The sequence below is a fragment of the Coturnix japonica genome, chromosome 4 (genome assembly GCF_054131305.1).
Source record: "Coturnix japonica strain WE chromosome 4, WE-NBRP24, whole genome shotgun sequence".
Classification (NCBI taxonomy): Eukaryota; Metazoa; Chordata; class Aves; order Galliformes; family Phasianidae; genus Coturnix; species Coturnix japonica.
In genome coordinates this window covers 30,781,976-30,799,339 of record NC_140666.1, presented here as the reverse complement: position 1 = coordinate 30,799,339, position 17,364 = coordinate 30,781,976, and the positions used below count along the sequence as shown (strand labels likewise).

The 17,364-nt window shown below is 41.3% G+C and overlaps 1 protein-coding gene across 3 annotated transcripts; it reads right to left on the bottom strand.

Annotated features, from left to right (window-relative positions):
* Positions 1-1,996: 1,996 nt before the first annotated feature.
* MFAP3L (microfibril associated protein 3 like) lies at positions 1,997-17,117 on the bottom strand. 3 transcript variants are annotated; one of them, XM_085544906.1, is made up of 3 exons: positions 16,997-17,117; positions 5,759-6,169; positions 1,997-3,309 (listed from the first exon to the last, which is right to left on the bottom strand). In XM_085544906.1, the coding sequence occupies exons 2-3, from the start codon at positions 6,039-6,041 to the stop codon at positions 2,450-2,452; spliced, it is 1,143 nt and encodes a 380-aa protein (XP_085401032.1). In that variant the 5' UTR covers positions 6,042-6,169; positions 16,997-17,117; the 3' UTR covers positions 1,997-2,449. The 3 variants fall into 3 exon arrangements, with proteins under 3 accessions (XP_085401032.1, XP_015716460.1, XP_085401033.1); XM_015860974.3 differs by having other exon boundaries at positions 16,582-17,008; XM_085544907.1 differs by lacking the exon at positions 16,997-17,117 and having other exon boundaries at positions 1,997-3,306.
* Positions 17,118-17,364: the final 247 nt, after the last annotated feature.

Sequence of the window (17,364 nt, the reverse complement as noted above, 5' to 3'; positions counted from 1 at the left end):
GCCAATCTTTGGAAAAAAAATATGAACTGTATCTTCAAGGAAGTTTACATAGATACACTAAACAGGATCAGGCAGTCAGAGTGGCCTAGTACCAATCAGCACATGAATACATGAATGGGTCTGGTCTCCACTGTAAAAATTTGTATTTAGAAAGCAAATAAAATTAAATACTGTAGTTTATTTTTGAAACTTTTTTTTTAAGTGTAATTTAGAAGTTATTGAAGGAGAACATCCTTTATCATCTAAGCAGTCTTAGTTGGGCACCAAGCAGCTAACTTATAAATTGTGTTACCTCTGTTTGTAAATACTGGGCAGGCAGAAAAATCAAGATGCCTCTTTCAGGAGATTAAGGTGAATGAAAGGAATTTACTGCAAGTTCCTGCTTTTTTTTTTCCACCCTCAGACTCTTTCAAACTAGAACCAAAGTGAGTGACTTGAAGAAAATCTGATATGATCAGTGAACAGAAATGTATTTTGGACTCAGACAAGGAAATAAGTTTGCATCACATGTGGCTGAAATCACGCCAGTCAGGTGTGAGGTTCCTCATAGTGTTCTTACCCCACATTCTAGATTTATACTTCTCTCTAAAATGTTTCTAGCCACATTCCTTAAGGGATTTTTCCCTTTCATGTCTCCTTCTGGATGTGTGCAAGTAGAGATGCTTACCACAGTGGTAAGCACAAATATTAGGCAACTAAATGCTGTCATTTTCATGATTTATTGCAAAATCTGAAGTCCTTTGTTAAACAAACATTTTAAAAATAATCATAGAAAGGCTAATCACAAGGTGTTCCTGCATTACACTGCTAGTGAAGCTCTGCACTTTAATACAAAGATAACCTTACTTGGTTATCAGTGTGTTTTTTTAGATAGCTGCCATGTTGACTTTGCTTGGTCTCGATGAGCTGTGCAGCTAACACAGATGATTACCTCTGAAGAATGCCTTATGTAGATGTGACTACTTCAACAATACATCCAGAGAGCCATCCATGCATCACATCTCCGTAGGCCAAAGTGACTTATTTTTTTTGCAATATACCAAAATTCCAGTATATCTGTACAGTATATCTGTACATATACTACAGTCTTCCTTAAAAACTACTGGGTAATAGTAAGCTCCTTAGTTCCAAATAAATATGTGTCAGATAATGAAGTAATGTGTTATTAACCCTATAAAAACTTCTCCTTATAAGAGCTTTCTTTCCAGACTTGCTCCAAAGAAGGTCCTTTTAATTGCCTGTCTGCAATAGAAATGACCACTTTCCTTGCACTCCTGGCAAAAACGTTAATCCTTTTTTAATGTGTCCCAATTGCTGTAATACTTAAAGTTTTACTGGAATAGAGTCATAGAGTCACATGTTCTTGAGCAGGACACATCCTACCTTATGCGGGAGGTTCTTAAAATACCCAAGAAATTATAACACAGTAAACAGCTTCTGTGGCCAGCACTAATTTTACAGTACACTTCTTTTTTGTTTTTGTTTTGTTTTGTTCTTTGTTTTTAATTTAGATAAAACATTCTCCAGCTTACACTCACAGACAAATTTAGGTTTGATCCCCAGAATAAAAATCTGCACAAAATAGAGAATGCCAGTAAAAGTGCCTTCTGCATTTCACCTTTGACATCACCTGATTATTGGAGTTTGCAGGATTGTTAATGTACCTGCATGTCTTCTAGTAACACTGCACATACCTGCCAAATTACTACAAAGCACAGCATCTTGCATACTTGCAACTGTTTTCCTTATAAAGTTCAGGAAAAGCCAGACAAATGCAAGAAAAAAACCTGCAGGGCTCTGACCGCAAATTTTTGTAAGATGTTTAACGACTTTCCTATCTTTAAAATACACCTTAAAGTTGTTTCTTGACAAGAAAAAAGAAAACAAAACAAACCACCCACTTATTGGCATCTTCATTCAGTGGAAAAGGGAAAACTATTTCCCTTTAACTTTCTTTAATGGCCTTCTCAATCACAATACAGCTCAGCAAACAGGCTTTGTAAAAGTAATCTATTAGGATTTTATTTGGCTATTGGAGTGCTGCCTCTTGGGCAATAATTCAAATTCACAAGACAATATTTGCAAAATAATGGAAAATAACAAATGTGAAGGAGGAAAATGAAAACCAGTTTTGTGTTCAAGTGTCCTACATCAAACACTACCGGTGACTTTCAGGTGGCCACTACAGATGACTCCAGCCTAGAAAATGCTGAGGTAAATGTTTCTTGGAAATACTCCTAATTGAAAAGAGCAAATAGTATTAATGTATTAGCAATTACTCTGCCATACATCATGATAAATTAAAGTCAAACTGAGAAGAAAGTGCCAATAATCCACATACATGCTTTGCTATGATAGTCTCCTGGTAAGGCTTAGCGGCAAGTACAATATGTATTTTTAAAAGAGCTCCACCTGATTTTCCTGCTATGCATAGATTCAGGAGTAACTATCATACATGGCTTTCATATATAACACACGTGTCATTTGCCAGTGCTGAGTCATCAGAACTGAGTTCGGCAGAAGGCTCAGGAGAGGGCTCTGCTGGAAGTGCTGGTGTTTGAGGAAGGTCTTCTTCCTTGGTGTCCAACTGCACACTTTCTTGTGACTGACCATCCATGCAGTCCTTTTTGGACAGTGGGTGAACAGACACTTTTATTGCAATCTGCTGAGGTGGCTCATGCAGTGATGATGCATCAGAGTCAGCTGTGGGAGAGTCACTGCGCTTCAAAGCATTTGGGATCGTATAGAGCTCATCTGTTTCAGTGGTTTCCTGGCCTTCCGCTGTCTGCCGTACAAAATTCTGTCCTTGCTCCTCCAGACCAACAACCTCCATAATTTCTTCCATTATAGTCCTGCAGTTCATGATGAGAGGTGGCAAAGGCACACTCCGAGCAAGCTCTTCAATATAGCGAGCAAATTCCATGGTCTTGAACTGTGTTACTTTGGCAAGCTCGAGCGTTTTGGCTGAAGTGATAATTGGGATACGTTTTGCAATCTCAAAGGCTTTCTGGAGTTTCTCAGCTCCTTCTGTTCTGAAGAATTCATTGATTGCTTTCTCCGTTTTCTTCAGGTGACTGCTCATCATGCATAACCGCGTAATGTTCAATATCATAACAATCGTGAAAGCCACAAGGCAGACAATCATGTAATAGATTCCCATATCTCCAGAAGTGAAGACAACCCTCAGGGTCACGGTATTGTTAACACTGCCATACATATTAAATGCGACACATGTGTATTTACCTCTGTCTTCAAAAGACACGCTGGTAATGTTTAGTTGCCCATTGTCAAGAAACCACCATTTTCCTGCTGTAAAGGAGAACAGAATCACTTACTTAGAGGCATCTTGTTCACATGTTCAGCACAGTTTAAACATCAGTTTTGTCTAACTGGCCTCAGATTTTGGAAGAGAGATATAACATTGATGAGAAAACAAAGAATTGGCCATCACAATGGATTTTCTCCCTCTGAGATCCTAGCTAGGCTATCAAATCATTGACACTGATTTCAAATATATTATAATTTCATGTCTTAAAAGAGTCTCATAAAAGTGAGTCAATATGTATGACATCTACGAACATCTTATAGACAGATAAATGGATGGCTGCTTATCCCAGAGAGCTTCCCAAACACATGCCACACATCCTCAATGAACAATAATAACAATATTACGAGACAGAAAAACCTACTAAACTCTCCTTTTTTAGTTCCCTGGCAGCGCATTTTATTGTGTTTTCATTGGGCTATTTTTGGTGTTTCATTACAGTAACCTATGTAATTCTGTTAATGTCAAAAAATTGAAAAAAAAACCAACAATTACAGAGATATGGACACAACCATTCTCCACCTCTTTAACACAACCCCAAGCCATTCCTGTTCTTTTGTTGTAAGGATTCCTCAATTTCCTACCTAATTTCATTCCAGGAAGAATCTCTGGGCAAGTTTGAGACTCAGTAGTCAAATAAATAAATAAATAAATAACAATAATATTAAAAAAAAAAAATTAATACAGAGCAGGTATGGGCTTTTATCATGTTTTTGTGGTTTTTGTTTGTTTGTTTGTTTGTTTTTGTTTTCCTAATTAAACATGCATAGAATGAATAAAATCTTTTGTCTAAACCAGACTTTCACATTAAAAAAAAAAACAAAAAAAACCAAAAACCGACTCCAATCAGTTAAAGATGGGGAAATTTTGAGTAAAACTGTTTTACAGTGGATGTGTCAACATGTGTAACACTTTCTTCTCCAGTTCTAGGTTAAGATATACAGTACAGGCTGCTATGTATTTCTTTGAATTGCAGTGTTGGCAGAGTAGGTCTTTATTCACTGCAGAATGACAAGATGCCTTGCTGATGTATCCTGGCTCCAGTTATTACAAATGACATAACAGCACTGAACTGTGATCCAAAGACAGGTTTTGTGCCGATGAAACATGGCAGACAGTGTAAGCCACATGTGAAAACAATACATAGAAAAGCTATAATTGCTGTTTTTGTTTTTGTTTTTGTTTTTTTTTTAATAACAGCTCAACACCTTTTTCAGCCCAACCATATATATATACATATTGTGCTAGGGAACATCTCTTACATGAAAAGAACCATTTTCTTAAAGAAGGAAGTGCAGTGTTGGAAGTCTAAGATAAAGTCACATTTTTTATGCAACATTTGCATTTTCATTGATTTAGTCAAAGTTTTTCCTTGCCTACCTGAATGCTTGTGTTAGCAGCTGCCTTTCTCAGTCAGCTACACTAAGACCAAAAGTTAGATGCCCAGCTAAGCAGGAAAACTTCTGTTGGTGAGCTCTAGTAAAACTCTCTATATGTTCCTATGATCATGCACAAGTTATATCTGAAAATCTGCTTAATTAGGTCAAGCAGATTCTTTCTCTAGCTCTAGAGAAAAAAAAAGATAAAATATTGAAATGTAAAATATAACCTGTTACGTAGTAAGTTGTTATAGATATGCTGTTATAGCACTTACAGTTGGGTCAATCATTTCCATAATAATAGAGCTGTCCCTCAGTTCAGCTACTATTTAGACAAGCTGTCCTGCAATTATTGGGAATTACTAAGAGTTAATTTCATCATGCTGTGAACAAAGCATTCAGCACAGAAGGATTACATGAGCAAAATACCTTCCATCTTCCCCCACTGAATGCTCCCTAAAAGTATAACTACGATTATCCACCAAACCTTCCTTTTAAGGAAAACAAGCTCATGTGAAATGAAGGTCTCTGGCAAATACAACAGTCTTACTGCAGCCAGAATGGATCAGACTTGGCCTGTCCATCTAACTGCTGCCTCAACATAGATTTGGTCATTCTGGGCATCTCCTGTTTCTCACACGTGGCACTGTACATAAAGACAGGGAGGGCCTGCAGGGAGTTATTTTCTTTGAAACTGTGCCAATGAACTCTTCCCATATGCCAAGAGAATCTCTTGTTGAGTCGGAAAACAGCTTTTCTGTCTTCTTTGGTGTCAGAGAAGAACAAAGAGAAGAGAGTGAATAATAGGATCAAGCCTGAAGTCTTCCAATGAAAAGAAGCCTGCCTACAACATAGGCATCTCAGCTTCTTGCTACGTTTTGCTATAAATAACACATTACAAAAGAATTGTTTTCTTCCAAGGTATATACAACACTTATAGGTGATATGATTTGTATATTTTTCTGCAGGTCATTAAATTAAGGCTTTTAGTTAGCCTGCTGAAATCAGAAGCGTCTCAGGACAGGCTACATTGCTGAGAATACTAAAATCTTACCTTTATTCTCATCCTCGTGGAGCAGGCGGCCGTTGGAATTGTACCATCTGTAATGTGGACTGGGACTACCTTGGACATTGCAGTCAATCAAGGCACTACACCCCTCCTTGACTATGATATGGTCGATGTGGGAGATGACCACAGGCACAGACCCTGTGTTTGTGCCAGTGCGGTTGAAAGTGCTATTAGTCACATCCTCAGCAGTTGTCAGAGCTGCTAATAAGATGACAAGGCGTATGGTAGGCAGAAAGCACAAAAAGTGGTGGCTGTTCAGTATGTTCATTTTCTTTCAGTGCTATATGCAGCTGGCTGGAAACTTGGGTTGGTTCTGTAGAATGCAGGCCCTTGAGGTGAGGAGGTCACAAGAGAGCCTTATTTTGATCCATGCAATTTTTTTTGTTTTTTAATACCCTGAAAAAAATAATAAATAAGCATTATGAGATGGCCTGTATAAACAATCCATTAGATGTGCTCCTTTAAAATAGTGACACATCCACTAATGCATTGCACAATCATCAGCTCAATGTCTTGTCTAAATGCTAATGTTATCACAGTCCTTTTTCTTACTGGAAAAAGATGCATACATTTTCCTGTTGTTCAGAGAGGCAGGCGTAGGAGAAGGCTTTTATCACCTAGACACTTAGCAGCAATTTAGCTACAGCAGCAGCTACAATTTTATTCTGAAAGTGCTACAGATTTCTCTCTTTTTTTTTCTTCTTCTTCTTTTTTTGCATCTGCAAAATCAACAGGCGAACAAAGGTAACGCACATTAGAGCTGTCACTACCAGTTCAGTGCTGCAGCTCTGTCACGCACAGTCTTCGCTGAAATGTGGAACATGTCAGAAGGAAGAAACCACTCCAGGAAGGGTTTTTGGAGCTGCTTTTAGAGCCCTTATCATTTGCAATTTTGTCTGAATACAATAAAGCATACAAAAAAACATCTAAAACCATCCATTCACTTATTTTAAATTTTTTTTTCTGAGATAAAATGTAACATGGAAGAGATATGTAAAAGAGGGCACTTAGTAGTTTGTAAAATCATTTTTAGAGCAGATTTTGAAAGAAAAATACTTGCTAGTGACATACTAACAGGCAAGGTTTCTTTGAGGTACAAATGAAGCTGGGACTTTTCCATTCCTTATGTGGCCTGAAGTATTTTGCTTGTTCAGTTTTTGGACACTCTCACAACAATATTTTTCCTCAACTAATCATCTACAATAAGCCCTTTCATTAACAATGACTTCAGTTTGTAGACAGAGGAGGGGGAGTTACAAATGTGCTCTGTATTGGCCTTATTATGTTCCCCAGTGAACACAATAGGCATTCGCTACTGACTGATGGCACAATGCTGGCCTCAAGATGAGCACCTCTCAAAATCTCACTTGGAGTCTAAGGGCCACAAAATACATTAAAATCACATCAGAATATCTAACCACATTGGTTTAACTCGTGTTTTTGTAAGATAAATAACTGAAACTTAATGAACCTTATTAGTTTGAGCAATCTATCTGAAATCCAAAAATAGGCCATAGTTAGTATTCAGCCATCTTTCCCCAAGTGAATATTTCACTTGCAAAACGGTTTACATTTTACTGAAGATTTGTTTGATGTTATGGTACTTCATCTACTTTAGTATGGAGAAATGACTGCTAGACAAAGCTAGGCAGGTTACACACACACAAGAATAACTAAAATAAAATCAATCAATCAATTTCCCTCTTCTTTATTCAAAAAGAAAGCAACATTGCTGTCTTTCACTGGTTGTTTTTGTCTTAGGCTGTTTTCTTCTCCATTCTCTATTCTCTGAAATGCAACAAAGTTGATTTTGTACAAATGGATACAGCTGCTATTAAAAGAGCAAATTAGCTTCCTCTATCCTGTAGGATGGATCATTATTGGAAAAAAACATGTTTTGTTTTTTTTTTCAGAGAAGCTGCATGAAAGGTATGGATGTCTGTCATAGCCTCAAGTTTGCCCTCATTTTCTCTGTTCTCCTAAATACCAAACGTGGAGATATCTGCAGTGAAGAGCCAGAATAATTTTTAATCTTAAATTAACATACAAATCTAATTTGTCATATAAAGCCATACGAACAGTGACTTCAAAAATCCATTTCCGACTGTGCAAACTGCGAAGAGTCTAAATTCTACACATTCTCTATAGACAGGCACAGTATGTCTAAATCTTTGCCTTGGAAAAAGTACTTCAATCATTTCAGTCACTATTTACATCTAGCTTCTACTACTCTGTTAACCTTGGAGACAGCTATTCTTTATGGTTATTTAGTCTATAAAATGCTCTTGGACAGTGTGATAGATCTGCATTGCACCACACAGAAAAGCCAAAAGGCATGTCACACTTTCTGGAAAGGGAAGGAGGAACAAAGACTTGATGGTTTAAGACAATGGGAAGGGCAAAGGAACAACATAAACTGCTCAAGCTTTTATTACTAGCTACTGACTGCAGCCTGTTTTTGTCATATTTGAACATATTTTCTGATGGCAGAAAAATCTGTAGCAACCCAAACTGTTGTTTAACATCACCCAGCAGGTGAACAGAAAACATTTAAGGACCCCCAGTCTATTGGGAAGTTCAGTTTCCTTGTTGGCCCAGTGAGTCCCTACAGTACTGGGATGCTATGGATGGATGTTTTGGAAAGTGTGTGGTGGCAGTAATGGTGTGAGGATACCCATTCTGTATGCTTAACCATGCTTAACACACAACACCTGAAATAAAAAACTGCACCTTTGTGTAGAGGTAACAAATCTGACTGGTTAATGTGGTCAGAGGGGACATTTACTTGTCTGAAAATAACAGCTGCTCCCTCCTTCTGGCACAACACAAGTGAATCATATATATATGCAGTAAAAATTAAGATATAGAGATGAAGTAATTGACATCTACCTACTTGTGTTACTCTTGGGAATGTACTTTCTCATGTATGTTCCTGGAACGCAGAATATTAATAACATACACAGATGCATATCTGCTTGAAATAAATACAGTTTGATGGCTGCTATGAGCAATAACCAGGCAGGAATCTTAAAGTAGAATGTTTAGGAGGAGTGGCGGCTGCTTTCACATGCCATCCAGGGAAGGGCTCTTGATGGGCATCTGGTTTTATCTGAGGAGTTAGAGAGAAATCTCTCTGAAGAACAGTGTTTTAAGATGCTAGTTTAGACAAATGTTCCTAGGGCAATGAAGAAGTGATAGGATACACACCAAAGGAAAGATTTCCTATGCACTGTTAGTGGATCGAAAAAACAACAGCAACAAAGTTTTTCTCAGCTCCACCTAATAAGAGACAGTTAGAGGGTACTCACCTGCAGAGCCACCCATCCTGGACCCTCTGCTAAGCTGCTGCACAGAACCAAAAACATGGCAGTCAGATTTGCAAAGCAGGAAGAACTGGAAACAGTATAAAATGCCCTGACACCAGATTGTGGTGCAAAGGGAAACTGCCTGAGAGTTTGCATCTTGCTTTTGCCATACATGCAGTAGCAGCCTGAGGATCTGAGGATGTTATGGAAAACAAACGTGGGAGTCAGCTGCTTTCTTAAACATAAGTGATGCAATGAGTTATGATTCAATTACACAACTAAAAGGCAGGCTAAGGGTATTGAAACAGGACTGCTGGTGATGTCAGCCCACTTCTGGCCAAGACGCATGAGAATGCAGGGTATGGGAGAAGTGGGCACAGTGCTAATCGCTCTGGTTCTTGGCCATGACAGGTTTTACTGAACTGTGGCCTATCATAAAAACTGTGAAGACAGCCAAGATGTCTAACCTTCTAATTTCGCCCTTAGTCAGAGAACAGTTAGATTGGCTAGACTAAAACAAAGATTACTGCAAGAATTCCTTAAGACTGAGAGTAACAAAGGACACTAATGAAGGGGGACATTATAATATTGAGTATTGCTCTGAAGGAACAGAATTAATCTCTGGGAGCACTTTTAAGGATGGGAATTAATATAAGGTTACCTTTCTGAACATGGAAAGAATAGATGCATCCCTTTCTATCATCCCCCCCAAAGACACACAAGCTACCTGAAAAACTAGAAGTTTACAGTAAGTTTAATATAGTTGCATACACTTATTTTTCCTTCTTCTTCTTTTATTTATTTGTTTATTTATACTGTGGTGCATGAAAAGGAAAAGAAATAACCTGGCTACCCTGAACTACTTCTTCCACCCACAGCTGTAGTGAGGGACAGGCATACCTCTAAGATGATATAAGAGGAATGTCCAAATTCTCCTCAGTCATCTAACACAAATACAACTTCCCCTGGATACTATAATTGCAGCAACATTCACTACTGAAAGATAGTTGCCAGGGGTCCTTATATTCAATTATTTAGTTTTTTGTTTCTTTCTACACTGTATAAAATGAAAATCTGAAAGTAACAGTGCTGCTTGCAGGATTAACTTCCAAGAAAAACTGCACAAAATGAGCTAGGAGAGGGAACTGCGACAGGCTTTTCTTCTAAGTGACAGGACAGCTGTCTCTGTGGTGCTCTCTCTGCCTTTTTTATCTAGAAGTTCCCTGGGATAGGCTCGAGAGCAAGCACAGCCGCAGGCTGATGGTATTGTTCCTGACTGTGAAATGGAGCAAAATTGAGATTAAAACTTCTCTGTCCAAAACCATTGATGGTCTTAATAGAAGACACTTTCAGCGCAGACTGGCTGGAAACAGAAATGACTCAGAGAAACGTTCTGACTGACCATTTACTTTTTCCCATCACGGATGAGTTTGCTTCCCAGTATCACTGCTGCCAAGAAAAAGCGCAGTGAGTGAGGTGCTACATTTATAAGCACTGCAATTGTGCAGAATGACATTATGACAGCACAAAAGAACAGAAGTCAGTGATGCATACTTTTTCCTGGCTTGCTTACTCCTGTAAGACTTGCCTATTCTTGTACTTGGAATAATGTGTAATCCTATTAACTGTGAGGCTATTTGATTCAGAAGTGAAGCAAAAGAAATCAGTTCAATGCATAAATTGTAGCCATACAACTTTAACATCCCAATGCTGTCTTGCTTAGCTTTTAAGTGACCAAGAAAACGAAAAGACTTCCACTTTAGTTCTAATTTGTCTGCAATTATCAGGGCTGACGCTACAAAACAAAATTAATGCTAATTTTTTATTTTTTTTTTTTAAACTACTTATTACATTTCCTCTTCAGGCCAATCCCTCTCTTAGTTGCCATGGGCAATGCCTTTTCAGAGTGGGCAATGGTAAAAACTAACAGGTGTCACTGGAAGAGGAATGCAAAGGAAGGCACACTGATAATGACACAAAAGCTGGAAAGTTCATTGCCAGTTCATAGGAGAGTGAAAACTACCTATTGAAACAATTAAGCTACTGGGGTCTAGAAAACAAATGAAGAGAAATACAACTTGTTTACAACTTGCAACAACTTCCTGATTTGTTTCTCTAGTCATCTGGTAGTCCATACAATACTGCAGCCTGGTTCTGAAAGAGGTGCACTGTATTCTTTCTGTGAGGATTTCAGTCCTTCCTAACTCCTTTGTCTTCCACTTCCCTGGCTATGTCAAATAGGTGGCACAGTAGCAGCATTTGTAGTTTGAAGAGCTTCCTTTCCCACCTAGACTGCAGCTTCCAGCTGGGCAGCAACTCCCAACTACATGTGTTTCAGACTCTTTGGCTGAATTCAGCTGCCTGGGAACCTTTCAAAAACTTCTTGTCAAGGCTGTGTGATACTGCTCTGGCCATACTGGCAATGCCACTTGGTGTGACACTTGCTGCCTTCAGGCACATGATGCATGGGTATGGGGGACAAAGACACAGGCTCCTCTCACAGATTACAGACAAGGGACACAAAATGCTACAACAGAAATTATGGCTATATGTGTAGAAATTTTAAACTGGGAGGTCAGCCAAGGTCTGAGATGGGGCGGTGTGCAGCGCTGACTGAAGTGATGGTAAATAATTGTGAGCATTTTGATATATTGGCTAAACACAATCCTGTGAGCAGCATATAATAAGCACCTTGTGTTTTGATACAGGAATTTGGGAATGGGTTTCAAGGTTGCAAAAAAAAAATCCAGGAATTATGTTTGTGACTTCATTTTCAGTCAATATAGACACATTACCTGCAGATTTGCAGATAGAACATATGGACTTGCAATCAGACATTCAACTCAAAAGTGTGATTGTGTCTTTACCAGACTTCTGTAAGATCTCTCCTAACAGAGAGGCATACCCCTAATTTCACAATCACACTTTACTCATGTTGTTGTCTGAAAAGCACATTCATTGCCCAGTGTGCAATAAGTAATCGTCACACACTCAGGAGAGATGCTGCTTATTTATTTCAGGATTGTGGAAGCCTGAGTGCTCAGTAGTTTCACACAGATCATGGACCATACAATAAACTACAGCAAGAAAGCAACAAGCAATATCATTACCCTACATTCTATACGGTTAAAAATATCCTATATAGATAAACATTGCCTACGTAACAAATGCAGACTTTTGGAGCAGTGAAGGAAGGATACGTCATTCTATTCAGTGATGGTAAAAATATCCTGCAGATTATGCCTTTACAAGCATGTAAATATTTTAGGAGCATTATTGCAAATAAGTATCTTTACCGTAAAGCTCTCCTTATTATTGTTCCTCTTTGTTCTACTTCATGCCTCAGTACTGCTTAACTAGCCAACATATGAAATCCTGGAGAATTTAAACCCTCCTCACTTTAAACACTTGAATGGTTCCATTGATTTGGCCATGTTTTTAAGTGATCTGGTGGTGGCTGTTCGCCTCACTGCAACAAATGCTCAAAGACCTTAATCCATTAATCTAAAAATGAACAGACAGAGGCTGTTGTTAGGTAATTACTGAGAGATTACTTAAAAGTACCTCAAGAATGCCAAACCTCTGAAAAGTTCCCCTCTGATGTTGCAGTTCCTATAATCCCAGCACCTCTGCTGTATCAAATCTTTTTTTTTTTTTTTTTTTTTTAAAGCAATACACCAAATTAAGACAAAACAAAACTGTTGACGCAACTTGAACATTTAACTTTTCATTAGGTAAGATGTAGCACATATGCACATTTTTATACGGAATGAGCAATTTGCTTGCTTTCTCTTGGAGGTATTTTAATGACTGCAGCAAAGGCAATGTTTTATGTTTAGTGGAGAAGTTTGCTGTTTTTAAAATCAACACAAGTCCCGCAGAGGAAAAGTCCTTCTACTGAGCTGTGGGCTACCTGGATCCTAAAGCAGAAACAAGGCTATCAGTAGCAGAGATTTTTTAAAGCCCGGTTCACATTTGATTAGGTATGAGCTCTTGTAAGGATTTTCCAAACAAATACTTCTTTCACGATGATGATTTAGATTTACTTAGCATCTGTACTTATTTGGAGGCTGTATAATTGCTACTCAGTGTCATTTTGTATACAAAGCTATTATTCCAGAAACATCTGTATAGCTTTAAGAAGCTCAACTCCCTGCAAGCTTTCAGCACAGCTGCTGTTTTACTGTTGGCAATAAACACAGATGGGTCAATGCCTAGAAGTTACCCCTGTTGAGAAAGAAGGAACAAAGAAGATGCAGAGTCCCACACTTCCACACACATCTGCACACTGCCTGTCCTCACCAAGTTTTGGGTAATCTTCCCTTTTTTTTTTTCATTCACCTCCTACCTTCTATTTATACCAGCACTCCACAGGTATTAGTCTACTAACAGCTTAAGTAACCAAGGTCAGCAAAAACAACAGATCTCACATGCTCTAGGGGTAGCTTATCTATCCTTACTGCTAGGAACATGGCAATGTGGAATGGGGCCTGACTCACTTCCCTTTGCTTTCTCTTCAACTGAGCTTTTTGGCAAAATTGACCATCCCTTAGTTACGTCTACTTGTTTTCCTTTTTCAAACGATGAATAAAAATCCCAGATGCAGGGAATTTAGCCCTTGCAGGACTGAAGACTTCCCTACTTTTTAAATTCTAAATTCTGTACATGCTTTCAGTAAGTGTATTCACTTCACTGCATACAGTTTCCATTAGAAACAGTATTTTAACAAAAGGTTCCCATTTATAAAACAGAATAAAAAATGGGAAGAAAACAGCGTGGAGTATGACTAATTCATCTACGTCCTCACAGAGCTGCAAGATGCATATATTTACCCATTTTTAATGACTGGCTTAAGCGTGTATTCGTTTCTGTGATTCAGTGCAAAGAGGTTTACATGTGGATGCTGTGATTAAGACAGGATTAAACTTGTAAAGGGGGAATTTAAATGAATCTAGCCATTCACAGCTGGCTGCAATAGAAAAAGATCACTTCAGGTTAAATGTGCCTGTTTCTTCCACAAGTATCAGAAAGGAACAGGAAATGGTATTCAGAGGAGTTTGCCTTGCACCAGACAGAAACGTGAGCCTTGCTTGTACACAAATGTAATCAATACCGCCCTCTGCTAGTGTGTCTTCATATGGCCACTGTTGTGACATAACCTAGGTAGAATTCATCAAGAGTTTACTGAAGAACCTCTAACTTTTGTGCCATTTTATCTGCATCAAGTAACATCAAAATAACAGAAATTTCTAAGCATCTTTTGTCAAGCTGATCACAATTAGACAACACACAGAACAGCTAATGCAGCAACACGACTCAGAGATGAGTTTATAAATGTAACCCTCACAGAGTGATCTGCTATACCGTATGACACCACTGCCACCAGCCACAGGCACAACCTACTGAAGAAAACGCAGCAGTGCTGGTAGGACCATGTGCCACACATCGTGTGCTTGTGAGTAGGGAATGCACACACAGCAGCGTGGTTGCAATGAAGTACAGATGCCCTGTCCCTGTATGACTTAAAAACATCAGCAGAAATCATTTGAGGGTACAAAGCTTTCAGAATGACAGAATGTGTTAATTAAATGTTAAGCCTGCCTAGATAGGCTGTTCTTAATATAATCCCTTCATGTGTTGTGGTCTTCTTCCAAAGTAGGAAAATTATGTGCCTGTACAGTGCTCCTGATTTCTGATAAAGAAGCACTGCTCCTGCTCATGACTCTGACGGGAGACAGTGGGCTGTCTAATGCTGTGTTAGCTAAGTAAAAATCATGACATCTCTTTGAATCACTCTATCCTACACCTATACAAACACGTACAAGTTTTGTCTGCCTCTCACCTCTTTCCTGGTAGACAGAAGATCTGATGCTCTAAAAGGCTGTTATGATTTATTTTAATCATAGTAACTGGGGAAAAAATAACAGTACACCCACTATCTTGGAAACGATGTTTCCAAGGTCGGTCTGTATGTGGATGAAGAATGCCACTGCTGGAGTCAGCACAACTAAATAACCAAGGTAAAGCTACAGAGAGGGCTTTGCAAGGGTACACAGCTGGGAGGCCATGCAGCAGCTCAGAACTGCAGGAAGGAAAAATCCCAGGAAGTGCTAAGGAGCTTGGTCTTATACCACAGCCTTCTGGTGACATGCTAACACATCTGTGTTATACAAGCTTTCACTATGGGAAACTTGCCTGTGTTGGACTAATATCACATACTAAACTGGAAAGCAAGCTATTTCTTGGTGGACTGTCTGCTGTCTGCCTAGACTTTCAGCTTCATATTCTTCAGAAGAAATGGCACATATACAGCCTGCACTCACACTGCCTGAATTGTGCTCCTAAATGATGGACATTGGCATACTGCAGTCTGAACTAGAAGCCTTTCTACTAAAAAAGGATCCCTAGTGCACCAAGCACAAGTACTCCAATGGTGCTGCTGCTAAGTGTACACACTAAGCCAGACAAAAGATTCTGCTACGCAAACATCACCTCCACTGAAAGGAGATCTACCAGATTTTGTCCTACTGCAGTGAAGAGAGAAACTGTTCCATAATGCATTGGCTCCAAACATCTCAACCACTCCACTTTTCCCCTGTAAACTCCTCTGCTTTTATCACTGTGAACTAACCTCAGTGTTCTTCAGACAAACCAAATGAAGCCGCGTGTGGCATGTAGCATTGCCTACTCTGCCGATACTTCTGTTTCTGGAGCAGGCTCCAGAACAGAACGTCAACAGCTCACAAAGCACTGCTGGGAAGCACGCTCTCCTACCAGGCGCCCAAATAAACGCACCGGTCAAGCGCCTGCTCAGCAGCGCTGCGCTCTGATCTCTATGCCCACTTTTCTGGTGCTTTTCGACTTTGGCTCCTTCTACCAAATCGCACTGAAGCGTAAGGCTGCAGTTCCTGCAGGGCACTTTGGAAACTGACTTCTACCTCGTGAGGCTGTCCTCTGAAATAAAGAGGTAATTACAGCGAACAAGCAGGGGGTCACCTTTATTTTAAATGCAAGGCAGCACGACTTCAGCTCTCTGAACTGGTCAGCTATACAGAAAACGTCCCTATGCAGAATTCCTAACGCTCGTTCATTCTCCTGCCCGGAGCGGGCGTCAGCCCACTGGGATCAGCGGGAAGGCAGAAGCCCCAGGTCTTCCTGCTTAGAGCTGCGCGTCTTCCTGAAAGCCCCGGTCCCGCTGTGAATCCATCCCTTGAACTTTCACGCTCCGCACGGCATTACTTCCAGAGCAGCCGTTCTACGCTCCCAACGCGGCACCTCCCGCTCCCCGCTGCGGCTCCCGTGCCGGGAAGGCGGGTTGCGGAGCCGCCGCTTCCCCAGCGCCGCGGCCGCCTACCCGCACTCCCCCGCTGCGGGACAGCGCGCCGCTCGCTCCGCAGCCACCCTCTCCGAGGCGCAGAGAGCCGGGCAGGTGCCGGGAGAGGCGGCCGCCGCCCCCGCCGCCTCCGCCGCCCCCTCCCCCGCCGAAGCGCCGCTCCCGCTCACCTGTCCGCTGTCCGCCCTGCGGCAGCGCCCGCCGCCGTGCCCTCAGCGCGCCCCGCGCAGCACCATGCCGGGCCCGGGGCGCGCTGCGCGGGCGGGCGGAGCGCAGCGCGGCGCTGCCGCAGTCCGCGATCACGGGGCGCTGCGCTGCGCTGTACTGCGCTGTACTGTGCCGTACTGTGCCGTACTGTGCCGCAGCGCTGTCCTCCGCCACCGCCGGCTCTGGCAGGGGAAAGTAGGTCAGGGCGGCACTGAGCATGCTCGGGGCCGGGCCGGGGGGCGGCTCCGGTGCCCGCTGGGGGTGCGGGGGGTGGCAGCGACCGTGCCGCGGCGGGAGGCGAGAGGGTGGATGTCAGCGCTTCGCTGCCAGGGAGGGCTGCGGAGGAAGGACTGCAAGGCAGGAGAAAAGCAACCTAACCTGTGCTCCTGTAAAGCGGAACGACGTGCTTGGGGAAGCGGCAAGCGTGGGTTCCACTTGGGGCTATGGGACTGCATTCCTAGGGGGATTATGGCACCTAACTCCGGCTGAAGTCCAGCCTGAGAAGGTCCCAGGCTGCGAGTGGCCGACGGCTGGTTCCGTAGATATTCGAGTGCCGTAACGCGAGAGGGTAAAGTTGGCCCTTAGCTTTAAGTGGTTGTCACTGCCTGGATGTGGATGTTGCTACTCGGGAGCCGGAGGCTGGAGGTCGGCCGGGACCAGCTGTGTGCTGCTGCTGTCCTCCCATCCCCTCTGCTGTACCACCTTCTTGACTCTGGGGCAGATGGAGGGCTGAGCATCAAAGCCAT